A 19,123-nucleotide genomic window follows, 5' to 3' on the forward strand; every position below is an offset into this window, starting at 1 on the left:
GTTGTGACTTGTTAGATATTACTGCACTGTCGGAGCTAGGAACACAAGCATTTCGCTACACCCACAATAACATCTGCTAAATATGTGTATGTGACCAATAAAATGTGATCTGATTTGATTTGATTTCTGGCCTGCACTAAACTGGATTCCATACCACCAGCCCTATTTACGGCTCCCTCTAACTCCCTCTCTCTATATCATTCTCATCTCTTTATCTCTCCACACTGCCTCTCTCACTCCATCACAAAACATGATAATATCTCACTGTTTCTTGGTTTTGCCCTCTCTCTCATTCATATTTTTCTCCATGTCTGTGCACAGATGCGTATCTTAATTTGATCATCCTGTTATTGCATGACATGCAAACTTGTAGTGTATTCAAGGTTTAAAAAAGCTTCTAAAGTTTGTAATTTTCACTTAAAAAATGTATTTGTCCCACAGATGTTGATTAATTCTAATCAACAAATTATTCACATTTCTTATTGCTGAAGGATTATTTTCCTGCTTCGAGAAACTCAGTCAAATTAGGATACAGCATCTGTATGTCTCTCTCTTTCTTCCTCTCCCTCTTTAATTTCCTCTCTCTCACCTCTCCTCCAGTGTCGGTGGCTCTGGCCAGTTTCCCTCACTGAGCCAGCCAAAAATCCACCTCTGCTGCTCTTCTTCTCCCTCTAGTCTTTCTATCCCATCTCTCCACTCCATACTCATTCCTACTTTCCTCCTCTAGCCTTCATCGGTCTGTGGAGCATTTGTCATGCATGGCTGACTAGAACACAGAGACAGGCCTACTGCTTCTCCAGAGGTGCCTAGTGAACAATCCTGATAACCTACCGTGTGTGTTTGCGAGAGTGAGACTGAAAAAGTGTGTGTGCTTGTGTGAGTGAATCAGTGAGTCAGTTTGCTTCTGAAGGCAAGACATAATAGCCATAAGGGCCTTTTGATTAAACTTTCTCCAGCTGCACCTTAGCAGTCTGAACCCTCAAGCCATCCTCCAGAGACCCTCGTTCACCCTCTCCCTGGAACCCACTCAGTGTGCCTTCATCTGGGGTATCATTATCACTGACACCTGCCTCCATCACCACCAGAGCCATCAGCCCAGCCCTCTCTACCATCCTCCATCAAAACCTGCCCTGTCAACTATACTTAATCACACAGAGCAATAACAGACACACGCACACACACACACACACACACACACACACACACACACACACACACACACACACACACACACACACACACACACACACACACACACACACACACACACACACACACACACACACACACACACACACACACACACATTAGTCATACAGCAACATAGAAAGGAGTGATGGAATGTATGTTGACACCTTCAGATATAGACAAACTCAACAGTTACTGTCAGAACTGCAGTCATACTGACCCCTTGTGGCATGAGTAACAACTTTTCAATGGAAGAGTTGACTCATAACAGCTCACACTAGCAATTCAAGAGGGAAAAATATTTGTGGGAAAATATCCTCAAAACTGACATCAGAAACAAGTCCCAACTATGTTTCAAGGTAAAGTCTTTCTTAGTGCAGACTGATCTAACTCGTGTTCAGGTAGAAACACATCAACAACACTTAGACGATACTAATCGGGCCTTAGAGTCCAAAATACAGCCCTGACGCTGCGTATCCGCTGCGAGGGAGTAGAAGTGATGAGTCGGCCTTAGAAAATTATACCAGTACCACCTCAGCAGACTGGCAGTTCTTTGTGATCAGCCAAGCAGAACCCATCCTACACGCCACGGTTCTCTAACTCACAACTTAAAACAGACTGACCGACTGACCGACCGACCGACCGACTGACTGATTGTTAAAGGCATTTTATATCTTGATGATAATAATCAATAATCAATTCGCCTTGACTAATGCCCAAGGTTTGTAAGACAATGGGTTAAAATAATTAGGCAAGGACTCAGCTTTCTGCAAAAGGTTTCTGTAGCTTTATTCATGAGAACGTTCTGCCGTCAGGATAACAAAACAGTCATTATATAGTTCTTGCTTACTTACGCACATGCATTTACACACAATCTGTTGGTGACCTGCAACCCCCATAAACTTCTCACACTGTTTATCACATTCTGGCTCAGCCTGTTCATTTCCTTCAAGGTTAGGAACTCTTTGAAGTTTTACTCCCTTGACCATCTGCTTCTGTAGCTCTCTATACTAATTGCATACACACATTTCTTTCCCTCTCCAGTGGTTCCTGGACTTTCCGGAACTAATCAGACTAATCGATCCCTACATTGATCATTACATTGATTATTCATTACACATGCTGTATGACCAATAATTCATCATGGTTTATTGATTCATTTACCTTTATTAGATAATTCTCTTATCACTGACTGGCAGGCTGGACTCAAAACCCATTATCAAAGTGACTAAAAGATGATTGCGTGGAAACTTTCAGTCTGAGTCATATGACACAGGAGAGGAGATAGGAGAGGAGGAGAGGAGAGGAGGGAAGAAGACTGACAGTGTCTGAATGTGTGTGCCTTCTCTCTCTAAGATAAACCATGACAAATGGTTCCTAAATGAGCCTGCCTCAGGATAAAGGTTATTGATATCCCAAAGCAACGTTACTAAAAACAACAGACGGACATTGAATGAGTCCCAATTTTGCCTGTCATCCCTGATGTGAAAGGACCGGCACGATTCCAGAAAACATCATGGCGGATGTCTACTAATAAACTGGACAGAGATGTAGCCAGACGCGTCTTACATCTGTCGTTTCAGAAGAGAGCTTTGATAGAAAGAAAGTAAGGCTGAGTTTCTATCTCTCTACACAGTATGTGAGTGTGAAGTGGAGAAGCTAGGGTTGTACTTCTCCCAGGTAGTAGGAGTAGAGGTTGAAGATGCGCGTGTGTGTGTGTGTGTGTGGTCCCACTCACGTGGTGAAGGCAGGGTTGTACTTGGCTCCCAGGTAGTGGGAGTAGAGGTTGAACATGCCGATCATGAACGCCACAAACACCATGATGAAGATGACCATGAACTTGAAGATGTCCTTCACCGTCCGGCCCAGGGAGATCTGGAGCGGGCCGAAGCTCTCGTTGGCCGGCAGGATGTAGGCGATGCGGGAGAAACTCAACACCACAGCGATGGCATACAGACCCTCTGAGATGATCTGGGGGTCTGACGGACGCCACTTGTTCCTGGCTGAAAGAGGGAGGGGAGGGGAAGGAAGAGAGGAGCCTGATCACTAGAAACAGACTTTGATTTTGGACGTGCGAACTCGTGATCCTCGGAGCCGAAGAGTGCTGCTCAGACCACGGCGCTACGGCAGTTCACAGAGCTCTGGCACACGGAGAGAATACTGAGAATACTGATGATACCTGATGGTGATTGCGAGTCATTTTTATGACTTTGTTTTAAGCCATCCCCAAACCATAGCCCTAACCGTAACCCCTCGGAAGTAATCCTTAAACTGTTCAACTTTGAGCCGTTTCTGTTTTAACCCTGTTACCATGCAGAATTAACCCTGTAAACACGTGGAATTAATGCGTCAAACATAAACCTTTATTCATAATACATCATGTCTAAGCAAAACTATGAGATGTTGTTGGGAGAGTGAGAGTTGAAAGTGAATGTAATTTCAAGGTAGGTGAAAGGAGAAGGGGTAAGGGAGAGAGAAACATGGATGGAGATGCAGGGATTAGAGGGACAGGGAGAGAGAGATATACATTAGAGAGAGAGAAAGGGGAGGGAGAGAGAAAATGAGAGTGAGAGAAGAGAGAGAGCAAAATACGAATGCGAAACAGAGAGATGAACAGGAGGGAGGAAACATGAGAGAGAGGGATGGGGAAGAAGTAGAGAGAAAGTGAGAGCGGGTGACAGAAGATAGAAACACAGGGTAAAAGAGAAAAGGACAAATGAAAGGACATGAATGAAGCACTGCTGAGCTACATCCTCCCATTAGGAGTTGTTTGAAGATACGGGAGAGGGAAGTCTTAAGGGAATATTGGACAACTTACAGCGCCGGAGTGGTTCAATATGAAGACTTTGTTTACTCATAATCATTTTGTTTTTATTCTTTGAAAAAGACTTCCTAATTTCAAAACCACCAGGAGAGATAAACACATACGCACACAGACAGCTACCAGAGATCGGGGCGTGTGACTGAGTGCGTCATTGTCTGTTGGCTGTTTCAAAGTGTTTGTGTGTAAACAGTTGGGAGGCTGGCATATGCGTGTGTATGCAGACTGCGTAGCAGCTTACCTTAAACAGTCGTTGTCATAACAACCCCACACCACAAGATGACGGCAATGATTAGGGGGCTTGAGCAGCGTACTGGGATGGGTACTAGTCCACAGTGGCTAATGTAGACACTCGTAGAAGGGTAGAAAATGAGAATGCCAACTGTATATTTCCACGCACCATAGGTGTAGTAGGCAACCTCAGTAGGTAGGGACGCGTTGCGGATGTCTTCGTTGGTCACAAACTGGTCTACGTACAGCTGGGCCTTGGAGGCCTTGAGGAAGGCCATGAGCCGAGCGGTGAACGATGCTACGAAGATAGACAACATGCCGAAGTCTAACACGTTCCACAGGTGATTCACATACTCTCTAGGACCGTCCACCCAGATCTCCTTGACCTCCGACCAGATCATACCTGAGAGACAGAGAGATAGAGAAAGACAGAGAGATAGAGATCAAACTTTATTTGTCACATGCGCCGAATACAACAAGTGTAGACCTTACCGTGAAATACTTACTTACTTAGAGAGAGAGAGAAACCGATAAGAAACTTGGTATAGATGAGACGGACCCACTGGTTGCCCTCTAGGTTACAGAGAGCTGGTAGTCCCACCCACCAAACTACCAGGTGTGAAACAGGGAAGAGACTCAGGAGGTATGCTAATTTGGTATAGAGCAGACCTAACCCACTCTATTAAATTAGTCAAAACAGGAACATTTTACATGCGTCTGGAAATTAATAAGGACATGTTCTTAACAGAGAAAAATGTCCCCATGTCTGCTACCTTTATCCCCCCAATAGAATCCCCATACTTTAACGATGACAGCTTCTCCATCCTAGAGGGGGAGATCAACATGTTCCAGGCCCAGAGACATGTACTAGTTTGTGGTGACCTAAATGCCAGAACTGGACAAGAACCTGACACCCTCAGCACACAGGGGGACAAACATCTACCTGGAGGTGACAGCATTCCCTCCCCCATATGCCCCCCTAGACACAACAGCGACAACATAACCAACAAAAACGGGTCACAACTCCTGCAGCTCTGTCGAACGCTGGGTATGTACGTAGGCTTTGATGAGACTCCTATGGTAGGTACACCTATAGCTCATCTCTTGGCAGTAGTACTGTAGACTACTTTATCACTGACCTCAACCCAGAGTCTCTTAGAGCGTTCACAGTCAGCCCACTGACACCCTTATCAGATCACAGCAAAACCACACTCTACTTGAACAGAGCTATGCTCAATCATGAGTCACAAAAGGAACTGAATAATAATAAGAAATGCTATAGATGGGAGGAAAGTAGTGTGGAAATCAACCATAAAACAATTGGGCAACAGCAAATTCAAGTGAAGGTGTAAACTTGGCAGTAGAAAACCTAAACAGTATATTTGACCTCTCAGCTTCCCTATCAAATCTAAAAATGTCAAGGAGACAACCTATGAAAATGAACTACAATGACAAATGGTTTGATGAAGAATGCAAAAACCTAAGAAATAAAATGAGAAACCTATCCAACCAAAAACATAGAGACCCAGAAAACCTGAGTCTACACCTTCACTATGGTGAATCACTAAAACAATACAGAAATACACTACGGAAAAAGAAGGAACAGCACGTCAGAAATCAGCTCATATAATTTAAGAATCCATAGAATCTAACCACTTCTGGTAAAATTGGAAAACTCGAAACAAACAAAAAGAAGAGTTATATATACAAAACAGAGATGTGTGGATAAACCACTTCTCCAATCTTTTTGGCTCTATTACAAAGAACAAACAGCAAAAACACATACATGATCACACACAAATCTTAGAATCAACACAAGTGTGCAATTACAATCGGCAAAAAACACACATTCTTTCCACAGGGCCGTGGGCTGAGACAGGGATGCATCTTAAGCCCCACCCTCTTCAACATCTACATCAACAAATTGACGAGGGCACTAGAACAGTGTGCAGCACCCAGCCTCACCCTACTAGAATCTGAAGTCAAATGTCTACTGTTGATGATCTGGTGCTTCTGTCACCAACCAAGGAGGGCCTACAGCAGCACCTACATCTTCTGCACAGATTCTGTCAGACCTGAGCCCTGACAGTAAATCTCAGTAAGACCAAAATAATGGTGTTCCAAAAAAGGTCTAGTTGCCAGGACCACGAATACAAACTCCATCTAGACACCGTTACCCTAGAGCACACAAAAAACTATACATACCTCAGCCTAAACATCAGGACCACAGGTAACTTCCACAAAGCTGTGAATGAGCTGAGAGACAAGGCAAGAAGGGCCTTCTATGCCATCAAAAGGAATATAAAATTTGACATACCAATTAGGATCTGGCTAAAAATACTTGAATCAGTTATAGAACCCATTGCAATTTATGGTTGTGAGGTCTGGGGTCCACTCACCAACCAAGAATTCACTAAATGAGACAAACACCAAATTGAGACTCGGCATGCAGAATTCTGCAAAAATATCCTCAGTGTACAACGTAAAACACCAAATAATGCATGCAGAGTAGAATTAGGGCGATACCTGCTAATGATCAAAATCCAGAAAAGATAAGTTAAATTCTACAACCACCTAAAAAGGAAGCGATTCCCAAACCTTCCAAAACAAAGCCATCACCTACAGAGAAATGAACCAGGAGAAGAGTCCCCTAAGCAAGCTGGTCCTGGGCCTCTGTTTACAACACAAACAGACCCCACAAAGCCCCAGGACAGCAACACAATTAGACCCAACCAAATCATGAGAAAACAAAAAAAAGAATTACTTGACACATTGGAATGAATTTACAAAAAAACAGAGCAAACTAGAATGCTATTTGGCCCTAAACAGAGAGTACACAGTGGCAGAATACCTGACCACTGTGACTGACCCAAAATTAAGGAAATCATTGAATATGTACAGACTCAGTGAGCATAGCCTTGCTATTGAGAAAGGCCACCGAAGGCAGACCTGGCTCTCAAGAGAAGTATAAGGGCACAAGGTGAAACCCAGATGCAGACACGGGAGGCAGATGGTTTGAGTCTTTGATATTTATTAATAATCCAAAAGGGGTAGGCAAGAGAATGGTCGTGGACAGGCAAAATGTTAAAACCAGTTCAGAGTCCAGGAGGTACAGTGTGGCAGGCAGGCTCGAGGTCAGGGCAGGCAGGATGGTCAGGCAGGCGGGAACAGAGTCCAGAAAGCAGGCAAGGGTCAAAACTGGGAGGACTAGCATAAGAGAATAGAAAAGGCAGGAGCACGGGAAAAACCACACTGATTGACTTGGAACATACAAGACAAACTGGCACAGACAGACAGAAAACCCAGATTTAAATACCTAGGGGATATTGGAGAAGATGGGTGACACCTGGAGGGGGTGGAGACAAGCACAAGGACAGGTGAAACAGAACAGGGTGTGACAAGAAGACAGGCTATGTGCACACTGCCCACAAAATGAGGTGGAAACTGAGCTGCACTTCCTAACCTCCTGCCAAATGTATGACCATATTAGCGACCCATATTTCCCTCAGATTACACAAACCCACAAATAATTTGAAAACAGTTTCCATTTTGATAAACTCCCATATCTACTGGGTGAAATACCGCAGTGTGCCATCACAGCATCAAGATTTGTGACCTCTTGCCACAAGAAAAGGGCAACCAGTGAAGAACCTATATTTATGTTTATTTATTTTCCCTTTTGTACATTAACTATTTGCACATCATTACAACACTGTATATAGACATAATATGACATTTGAAATGTCTTTATTCTTTTGGAACTATGTGAGTGTAACATTTACTGTTTCACTTTTTTTTCATTTCGCATTTGTGTATTATCTATTTCACTTGCTTTGGCAATGTAAACACATGTTTTCCATGCCAATAAAAGCCATTAAATTGAAATGGAATAAATGTACATTTAATTGAGAGAGAGCGAGGGGGGGAGAGAGAAAGAAGAGATGGAGAAACCAGCTGAGTTTTTTGTAATGATAGATCTTATGTTTGAGGGTACCTGTCTCTCTCTCTCTTTCTCTTTCATTTCCTATTTCTTTCTCTCCATCCTTTCCTTCTTTCTTTCTCTTTCTTAATCCATCCCCTCACATTCTTCCTCTGACCTCTCTCATTCCCTCCCCTCTTACCTCTATCCCCTCTCCCTCTCCCCTACTCACCCAGCACCCACTTCATGATCAGCATTTCAGTCCAGGAGAACTGAGTGGTCTTGACCCGGAACACCTGACGAGGGTGGTCAGTGATGGTCTCGTTGGGCAGGTTCTTGACCCCCTCAAAGCGGTCTGAGGCGTTGATGACCAGCAGGCCCAGGAAGATGGTGAAGGACACAGCGTGGGCCACAAACTTCATGAAAGGACTTCTCAGGATCTGACCCAACTAAAACAAACAGGGTCAAAAAATACAACAGTTGTATTAGCCTTTCTTTACACTTAGCTCATAGCTGCTTTATCTAGGAAAATGTCTGCTTACTATGACTGTGAAGTGGATGTCTTGCCTAGCTATCTTAAGATGAATGCACTAGTTCCTCTGGATAAAAGCGTTTACTAAATGATTCAAATGTAATTATAAGCCCTGAATGCTGATTGGCTGACAGCCGTGGTATATCAGAACATATACCACAGGTATGACAAAACATGTATTATTATTGCTGTCATTATGTTTGTAACAAGTTTAAACAGCAATAAGGCACCTCAGGGGATTGTGGTATATAGCCAATATACCACGTCTAAGGTCTGTATCCAGGCACTCCGCGTTCCGTCGTGCTAAGAACATCCCTTAGCCGTGGTATTGGCCATATACCACAAACCACCGAGGTGCCTTATTGCTTAAATGTAATAGTACCATGTTAAACGTGTACATGATATTGCAAAGAAACAGTATCACTGTCCAGAGGTGTCATAATTAACTGACTTAGTGGAACTAGTGTGGACTATGGTCTGGAACCTGAGGCTGAAAAACAAGACATATTCAGTTAAGTCAGACTTAGGGATCAGCTAAGTCAGACTTTGAGTCAGACTCAATACTCCTGTCAATTGAATAGAACATTTCTCCATTGGAGTGAAGCTAACAGACCTTCGAATTTAATGGCCCTCCAGTAGCCCATGTCCAGAAATGAAAATGTGAATTGAAAACACTAAATAAGACAGTGTGTGTGAAATATGAATCTGGTTGTGTGTTCTACTATTCAGTAATAGAGAATCAGACAGGTACAGAGTGGTACACCAACACAAACACAACTATGCTTCAGAGGGATGCAGATCGACACACTGAACATTCAAAACTATGCACTCAAAATCACATGTATTTGTAAATATTAACACGCACTCACATAAGTACAACCATACACATATTGGCCAGCTTGTTCATTTAACACACAGCCATTGTGCTGTGTGCGTGTCCCACATCAACCAACAGATACATCAAGGGTGTTGATCACCACATTTACATCAGTCATTTAGCAGACACTCTTATTCAGAGCGACTTACAGACGCAATTAGGTGTAAGTGTCTTGCTCAAGGGCACATCGGCAGATTTTGGGAATTCGAACCAGCGACCCTTCGGTAACTGACCCAACGCTCTAAATGCTAGACTACCTGCCGCCACAAACACTGCCATCTTAACCTAATCAATCAGGTGTGTGTCTTTCCCATCTGTTTACTCTGGACAGGAACTAGCTACGTCCCAAACTGCACCATATTCCTATAATGTAATGGACTACTTTTGACCAGGGACCACATGTCTCTGGTCAAACGTAGTGCACTATATAGGGAAAAAATATAGGGTTCCATTTGGATTCTCAGCAGAATGAGGTGGGGAGAGATCCTGCTGTACTTCTCAGTGTGGAGGGGTCTTGGCTGCCTGTGTCTCTCTCAGTAGGTGTTAGCAGCAGTAAAATGGGTGACTGGACCCTGATATGGTCCTATTAGATGTAATGATTACAGACATCATCAGCAGAGACCATCTCTGATCACCCCCTCAATCCATACTCCCTCCATCCATCTTTCTCTCTGTCTGTCTTTCTGTCGGACTCCCTCAGTCTCCCTGTACATCTCTCCCTCCTTTTCCCCTTAGTCTCTGTCCATTTCCTCTCCTCTCTCTCGCTCACTCTTATGCATCCTTCTCCACTCTCCTGTCACCAATCCTCTCCCTACCCACTTAATTCCCCTTCTCACGTCCTCTTGGCTTGCTCTCTTTATCTCTCTCTTCTCTTTCTATGTCCTTTCCTTTCTCTTTCTGTCTCTTCAGAGGCTGTGCTAGTGTCAGAGAGGATGCTGGGAGGGACCTGCCAGTGGAGGTTAAGGTTAGTGTGATACTTACAGTGTCTTCCTCCTGCTATAGGAGGATTAGCCTCTGTCTGTCTTCGATTGGTTAGAAATCATCTTACTGACAACAGCCCCTAGAACCCCCACAAGGGTATTACTGCTCCGACACTCCAGATCTCAAACACACACACACACACACACACACACACACACACACACACACACACACACACACACACACACACACACACACACACACACACACACACATTGACACTCAACCACTCACACATGACAACCCCCCCCCCTCGTTACCTTGCTGCAGGGCATGATCCAGTAGGCGAGAGCCAGGAAGGGCAGACCCAAGCTGACCCCCAGAACGGTCCAACACTTGACCCCGATGGACTGCTGCCTCAGACCTGACAGGTTCTCATACCAGATAGTCAGCAGCTGCTGCTGGCAGTTAGGATGGGCCACAAACTACAGACAGAGAGAGAGAGAGAGATGGAAACACACTAAATATAATTTAAAAACAGAGAGAGAGAAAGAGAGAAAGAGAAAGCAAGAGAGAAAGAGAAAGCAAGAGAGAAAGAGAGAGAGAGAGCGAGAGAGATGAAAACACACTGTCCCACACTTACATAAAGATGGCTACTGTATATTAACAAAGCACAAAGTTCTGCTCCTGCTGACAGGAAGTGTGGGTCAGTTCTTACTCCTGCTGACAGGAAGTGTGGACCATGAACTGTATAAAATAATTAAAACTACAGTCATATAGCTACAGCAGAAGCCATGGATTACAGGCAACAGCCGCACTGAGCTAAAGGCTAGAGCTGCCTCTTTCAAGGAGCGGGAATCTAACGTGGAAGCTTATAAGAAATCTCGCTATGCCCTCCGACAAACCATCAAACAGGAAAAGTGTCAATACAGGACTAAGATCGAATTGTACTACACCGGCTCTGAAGCTCGTCGGATGTGACAGGGCTTGCAAACCAGTACAGATTACAAAGGGAAGCACAGACGAGAGCTGCCCAGTGACACGAGCCTACCAGACGAGCTAAACTACTTATGCCTCGAGGCAAATAACACTGAAACATGCATGAGAGCACCAGCTGTTCCGGGAAGACTGTGTAATCACGCTCTCCACAGCCAATGTGAGAAGACCTTTAATCAGGTCAACATTCACAAGGCCGCAGGGCCAGACGGATTAACAGGACGTGCACTGCGAGTATGCGCTGACCAACTGGCATTTTCAACCTTCACTGACATTTTCAACCTCTCCTGTCCGAGTCTGTAATACCAACATGTTTTAAGCAGACCACCATAGTCCCTGTGCCCAAGAACACTAAGGTAACCTGCCTAAATGACTACCAACCCGTACCACTCAACATCTGTAGCCATGAAGTGCTTTGAAAAGCTGGTCATGGCTCACATCAACACCATTATCCCAGAAACCCTAGACCCACTCCAATGTGCATACCGCCATAACAGATCCACAGATGATGAATCTCCATTGGACTCCACACTGCCCTTTCCCACCTGGACAAAAGGAACACTTATGTGAGAACGCTATTCATTGACTACAGCTCAGCATTCAACACCATAGTGCCCTCAAAGCTCATCAATAAGTTAAGGACCCTGGGACTAAACTCCCTCTGCAACTGGATCCTGGACTTCCTGATGGGCCGCCCCCAGGTGGTAAGGGTAGGAAACAACACATCCGCCATGCTGATCCTCAACACAGGGGCTCCTCAGGGGTGCATGCTCAGTCCCTTCTGTACTCCTTGTTCACTCATGACTATACGGCCAGGCACACCATCATTAAGTTTGCCGATGACCAACAACGACGAGACTGCCTATAGGGAGGAGGTCAGAGACCTGGACGTGTGGTGCCAGGACAACACCCTATCCCTCAACGTAACTAAGATTAAGGAGATGATTGTGGACTACAGGAAAAAGAGGACCGAGCACGCCCCCATTCTCATCGACGGGGCTCTAGTGGAGCAGGTTGAGAGCTTCAAGTTCGTTGGTGTCCACATCACCAACAAACTAACATTGTCCAAGCACACCAAGACAGTCGTGAAGAGGGCACAACAAAACCTATTCCCCCTCAGGAGACTGAAAAGATTTGGCATGGGTCCTCAGATCCTCAAAAGGTTCTACAGCTGCACCATCGAGAGCATCCTGACTGGTTGCATCCCTGCCTGGTATGGCAACTGCTCGGCCTCCAACCGCAAGAGGGCAGTGCGTACAGCCCAGTACATCACTTGGGCCAAGTTTCCTGCCATCCAGGACCTCTATATCAGGCAGTGTCAGAGGAAGGCCTTAAAAATTGTCGAAGACTCCAGCCACCCTAGTCATAGACTGTTCTCTCTGCTACCGCACGGCAAGCGGTACCGTAGCGCCAAGTCTAGGTCCAAGAGGCTTCTAAACAGCTTCTACCCCCAAGCCATAAGACTCCTGAACATCTAATCAAATGGCCACCCAGACTATTTGCATTGCCCCCCCCCCCTTTTACACAGCTGCTACTCTCTGTTGTTATCATCTATACATAGTCACTTTAATAACTCTACCTACATGTACATATTACCTCAACTAACCGGTGCCCCAGCACATTGACTCTGTACCGGTATCCCCTTGTATATAGTCTCACTATTGTTATTTTCCTGCTGCTCTTTAACTACTTGTTACTTTTATTTCTTAGTCTTATTCGTATATTTTATAAACTCCATTGTTGGTTAGGGACTTGTAAGTAAGCATTCCACTGTTGTATTCGGCGCATGTGACTAATACAATTAGATTTGATTTGAGCAATAAAATAAGCCAAGAATAAAGGTTCAGTCAGTTCCCTGCAGTGCATTCAAGTTGGATACAAATCACAAATATTTGCTGGCAAATTCCAACTTTTAAAATAATTTAAACTCTTCAAGAAGCGCACCACAGGAAAAGCACTTTAAATGGATCTGTTCTTCCTGTCAGCTATTCTCCATCTGTAATGACTAATAATAATTCATCATTTAGTGGGTGCTTATATTTGTCCTGTTTAACACATGCACAATTGTGCATAATATAATAATATTTGTGATTTGGAAATTTGTTTTTTTGCATATCCCAACTCTCCCTGAGACACCCTCTAAGTTTGTGTGTGTATACATGTGTGTGTATATCTGTGTCCCTCAGTTTACACACTAGTATCCGGGGTCAGTCTGGCAGGTTGATTAACACACTGCTGTGGTCACGCTCCCCATACACTACACTTTACTGTGTCCCTGGATGCTTACAGACAGGCTGGAGTCTACATTATTATGGCTTAGATGATATGAGACCTGATGGTACTAATGTCTCATGATGTTTCAATACAGGATCATCAACCATAAGGTCAGATAAACATGTATACGTTTATTGTTGAACTGTGTGTGTATGAGTGTGTGTGTGTTTGTGTGTGTCAGTCTCTGTGAGTCCCGGGTAATGTAGGGAGAGGTGATGTAGTTTGACATTTAGCTGAAACACTTCTGGTATGAGAGGGATAAGCACTCTGAGACAGGCTCGATAGTCTGATATTTACAAACGCTACCAGGCCTTGGGACACACACACACACACACACACACACACACACACACACACACACACACACACACACACACACACACACACACACACACACACACACACACACACACACACACACACACACACACACACACACACACAGAGAAATGTGTGTGCTGCATCACTACTGCAATACTACATCACTGATCCAATGCTCTCCCTGAATTTTCTAGACTGAACCTAAATCCACATTTTCACATACACCAGTAAACAATAAGGTCAAACAGACAAATGCGGTCAAACGCTTCATGTACAATCAATGCTATCCAGTGGTGTAAAGTACTTAAGTAAAACTATTTTAAAGTACTACTAAAGTAGTTTTTTGGGTTATCTGTACTTTACTTTACTATTTACATTTTTGACAACTTTAACTTTTACTTCACTACATTCCAAAAGAAAATGATGTACATTTCCCCTGACACCCAAAAGTGTCACACCCTGATCTGTTTCACCTGTCTTTGTGCTTGTCTCCTCCCCCCTCCAGGTGTTCTTCCCTATTATCCCCAGTGTATTTACCCTTGTGTTCTCTGTTTGTCTGTTGCCAGTTTGTTTTGTTCGTCAAGTCTACCAGCGGTTTTCCCCTTTCTCCTGTCTTGTTCTAGTTCCTGTTTCTAGTTTTCCTGGTTTTGACCATTCTGCCTGCCCTGACCCTGAGCCTGCCTGCCGTTCTGTACCTTGTCACATCACACTGGATTATTGACCTCTGCCTGCCCCGACCCTGACCCTGAGCCTGCCTGCCGTTCTGTACCTTGTTACACCACTCTGGATTATTGACCTCTGCCTGCCCCGACCCTGAGCCTGCCTGCCATTCTGTACCTTGTCACACCACCCTGGATTATTGACCTCTGCCTGCCCCGACCCTGAGCCTGCCTGCCGTTCTCTACCTTGTCACACCACCCTGGATTATTGACCTCTGCCTGCCCTGACCCCGAGACTGCCTGCCGTTCTGTACTCTGTATGGACTCTGATCTGGATTACTGACCTCTGCCTGCCCTTGAACTGTCATTTTGCCTGCCATTTTGCTTGCCTGTTCTAGTAATACACTTTCGTTACTTCGACACTGTCTGCATCTGGGTCTTCTCCTGAAAAGTGATACAAAAGTACTCGTTACATTTTGAATGCTTAGCAGGACAGGAAAATGGTTCAATTCAAGCATTTTTCAAAAGAACATCCCTGGTCATCCCTACTACCTCTGATTTGATGGACTCACTAAACATGTGCTTCGCTTGTAAATGATATCTGAGTGTTGGAGCGTGGACGTGGCTATCTGTTAATTCAAAAAATAGAAAACATGGCCATCTAGTTTGCTTAATGTAAGGAATTTGAAATGATTTATACTTGTACTTTTACTTTTGATACTTAAGTATATTTTTAGGTATCTGTACTTTTACTCAAGTATGAAAATTGGGTACTTTTTCCACCACTGATGCTATCAGATAAATACTGCCATGTAAACTAAAACAAAATGTAACGTTAGTCATTTACAACAGTGTCAAGCAATGCGATCAGGTTGCAGTCCTGGTTAGGGTTTCTCACCTTTTTGACCTCATATTTAATGGCCAGTTTGACGCGTTCGAGGCAGGGCCGGTTGTTTTCACTGGGCGGGGCATTGTCCACGTCACCGTTCAAGATGGCCTCCACCTCCTCTGTGTCTCTGCACTGGTCCAACACCCCCACGACAAAGTCCTTACACTGCATGGACAACTTCCTGTAGTCATTCTATGGAGAGAGAGAAAGGGAGTGAGGGGGAGGTTGAATGGTGGGAGGATAGAAATTGAGGCCGAGAAAGGGACACATGAAAATAGCAAGGATGGAAAGAGAGGAGAGAAAAGGGGAGAGAGAAGGAAAGACATATTAAAGAGCAACGGAAGGATATGAACAACTTCTATGTGGAATCAATATTAATCCATAAGAGTCTCTTGGGGGGTGTGGGGGGGGGGGGGGTGTTCTGCTAAGTTATATGGAATTGTTTTAAGAAGGTCAAACTAACGATCATTTAGCCATTTGATTTGAAGTGTTAAAAAAAATAGAGAAAAAATATTTCATTAAACATTATTTTTCGCCTTGCTATTAGCCCATACAAACACATTGACTAACAGATTCACTTCATGGAACAACAGATAGTCCCCCAAAAATCCAAAGGAAGTTTGTTTTGAAGTGTCTGTCCTTTATCTGAGAAATATAACAAAGATCAGTAAAAATGTGTTATTTTTTTGGACATGTATTTAACCCCTTATTTTTAGAACTAACCAGTGTCCATATATACTCCAGTTATTTGTTCAACTGGTACCGGGGGACCTTCAGATCAGTCTTCTGAGGCCTGTGGGCGTCCTAGAGTAAAACCGACGTGTACGTGTTTGTGAGTGTCTCACCTTTACACAGATGGGTCATAGTAGTGTGTAGCCAAAACTGTTCAGACGCTACAGACAGAAGTTGGCAGATCAGCTGTACCAACTTCAGACGAGTCCCAAGATGCTTCAGGGGGTCATAGAGAACAAACCCCATCGTGTTAGTGAGAGTCTCATCTTTCCATAGAGAGGTCATAATAGTTTGTAGGCCAAACCGTTCGGACGCTACGGTAGACCACTCTGGCTCGGTCACCTTTCACCGCAGATGGTGTTACATAGGCGGATGTTGTCGATACAATGCAAAACAACAGATATCTCTAGTTTAAACTGACAGATTTTTATGGGTAATTTTATTATGTTTATTAGATTTCCGCGGGGTGCGGACATCGACCTTAGAGTTAATAGGATAATTTTGGTCATAAAGTCAGACTTCTCCAAAACTGAGATCTGCAAGATCATTTGGAAAAGATTGTATGCCACATAATGAAAGGTACTGAGTTTTCCTTGGCTTGGGTTAATTTCCATCCTTCCCACAGCTGGCAGCACCCAAGTAAACATTCATTTGGAGTGCAGCTGCACATGACCCAATCATATTACCCATGGTCAATTTGGTTTGCATCTGATATCCATATGTGGGGATAGTAAGGGACCATCAGTAAATGACACAATGTACATGCAACAATATTTTAAAATGTCAATAGCTTCAAATTGAAATTTCAATGACTTAAAAACCTCTAACCAACTATAAACTGTAAAAATGAATCTACAATTATTGAAAGCATTTAATAAGATAACTAAAAGATGTGCAACATGAAAATATTGTTCCATTTACACTGTGCAATTTATTGATGATCCCTGACTAGCCCCATAGATACGCTATCCAAAGTATTACCAACTTTGCCACGGTCACTCATGGCTGGCTGAAACTAATTGGGGAAAAAAGTTGACTAGCTTCCTAGCTAGCCTAGGCTACTTCCAGAAACTAGACCTGGTTAGACTGTTTCTAAATGGGGGAGTGACTATTTGGGTTTCCGTTTTGGCATAGTGAAAGTACAAACACTTTCCACATTACAACGCACACACAAGAGACACGCACGTCAAAGCACACCTCCAAGACTCAAATCTTTCTCTCAGTCGCATTTCTTAATGAGGAAAATTGAAACCCAGGCTAAATCAGGAAGTTCAGCCCCCCCTTAAAGGAGCAGAAGATAAGGAGAAGCGAGAAATGAGTGGCAGAATGTTCCTGTAGAGGGAGTGAAGAGAGAGATGAGTGGTAGAATGTTCCTGTAGAGGGAGAGACGAGAGAGATGAGTGGTAGAATGTTCCTGTAGAGGGAGAGATGAGTGGTAGAATGTTCCTGTAGAGGGAGAGATGAGTGGTAGAATGTTCCTGTAGAGGGAGAGAAGAGAGAGATGAGTGGTAGAATGTTCCTGTAGAGGGAGAGAAGAGAGAGATGAGTGGTAGAATGTTCCTGTAGAGGGAGAGAAGAGTGGTAGAATGTTCCTGTAGAGGGAGAGAAGAGAGAGATGAGTGGTAGAATGTTCCTGTAGAGGGAGAGAAGAGAGAGATGAGTGGTAGAATGTTCCTGTAGAGGGAGAGATGAGTGGTAGAATGTTCCTGTAGAGGGAGAGAAGAGAGAGATGAGTGGTAGAATGTTCCTGTAGAGGGAGAGAAGAGAGAGATGAGTGGTAGAATGTTCCTGTAGAGGGAGAGAAGAGAGAGATGAGTGGTAGAATGTTCCTGTAGAGAGATGAGTGATAGAATGTTCCTGTAGAGGGAGAGATGAGTGGTAGAATGTTCCTGTAGAGGGAGAGAAGAGAGAGATGAGTGGTAGAATGTTCCTGTAGAGGGAGAGAAGAGAGAGATGAGTGGTAGAATGTTCCTGTAGAGGGAGAGACGAGAGAGATGAGTGGTAGAATGTTCCTGTAGAGGGAGAGAAGAGAGAGATGAGTGGTAGAATGTTCTTGTGCAGCTAGTGTTTGTATAATGACTTGATTAGCTGTTCGAAAACCAGGTGCTGCTCTGGAGCCAATTTCACAGCTTTCAGCTCTGACACCACACTCCCCCTCTCCTTCTCTCCCATCCCTTCATATTTTTCCATCTCTCTTTCACACACACATTTTTATTCATTTTCCAAACACTCCCTCTCCCTCTCTAAAACCTAAATGTCTCTTCCTGTATCTCTTCCTATCTCATTCTTATATTTCTCTGCCTCGTTCATCCATTCACCCATTGCTCCTTCTTTCATCCTTCCATACTCCCGCCTCCTTATGTGCTCCCTTGAACCCCACAGAGCTCTGCAGGCCAGTGCTTGAGGTCCCTCAGATATGCTAACACACACATAAACACTCATAAACAAACAACCACACACACACACACAAATTCAAGCTTGACACATGCACTCACTCTTATCAAATAGGTTAGTATTGTGGAGTAACTACTATGTTGGTGATCCATCCTCAGTGTTCTCCTATCACAGCCATTAAACACTGTAGCTATTTTAAAGTGACCATTGGCGTCATGGTGAAATCCCTGAGCAGTTTCCTTCCTCTCTGGCAACTGAGTTACGAAGGATGCCTGTATCTTTGTAGTGACTGGGTGTATTGTATTGATATAATTAATAACTTCACCATGCTCAAAAGGATATTCAACATCTGTTTTTTTATTTTTACCC

At 43.9% G+C, this 19,123-nt stretch overlaps 1 protein-coding gene across 1 annotated transcript in view; it reads right to left on the reverse strand.

Annotated features, from left to right (window-relative positions):
* trpc7b (transient receptor potential cation channel, subfamily C, member 7b) overlaps nt 1–19,123 on the reverse strand; it is a 66,695-nt gene that overhangs the window by 28,070 nt on the left and 19,502 nt on the right. Inside the window, exons 3-7 of the mRNA XM_014212395.2 lie at nt 15,638–15,820; nt 10,810–10,974; nt 8,392–8,608; nt 4,410–4,643; nt 2,927–3,191 (exon numbers count right to left, since the gene is read on the reverse strand). Of these exons, the coding sequence (XP_014067870.2) occupies nt 2,927–3,191; nt 4,410–4,643; nt 8,392–8,608; nt 10,810–10,974; nt 15,638–15,820 (1,064 nt within the window). The remainder of the gene's footprint in view (nt 1–2,926; nt 3,192–4,409; nt 4,644–8,391; nt 8,609–10,809; nt 10,975–15,637; nt 15,821–19,123) is intronic.

This window comes from Salmo salar, chromosome ssa09 (assembly GCF_905237065.1).
Source record: "Salmo salar chromosome ssa09, Ssal_v3.1, whole genome shotgun sequence".
Lineage (NCBI taxonomy): Eukaryota > Metazoa > Chordata > Actinopteri > Salmoniformes > Salmonidae > Salmo > Salmo salar.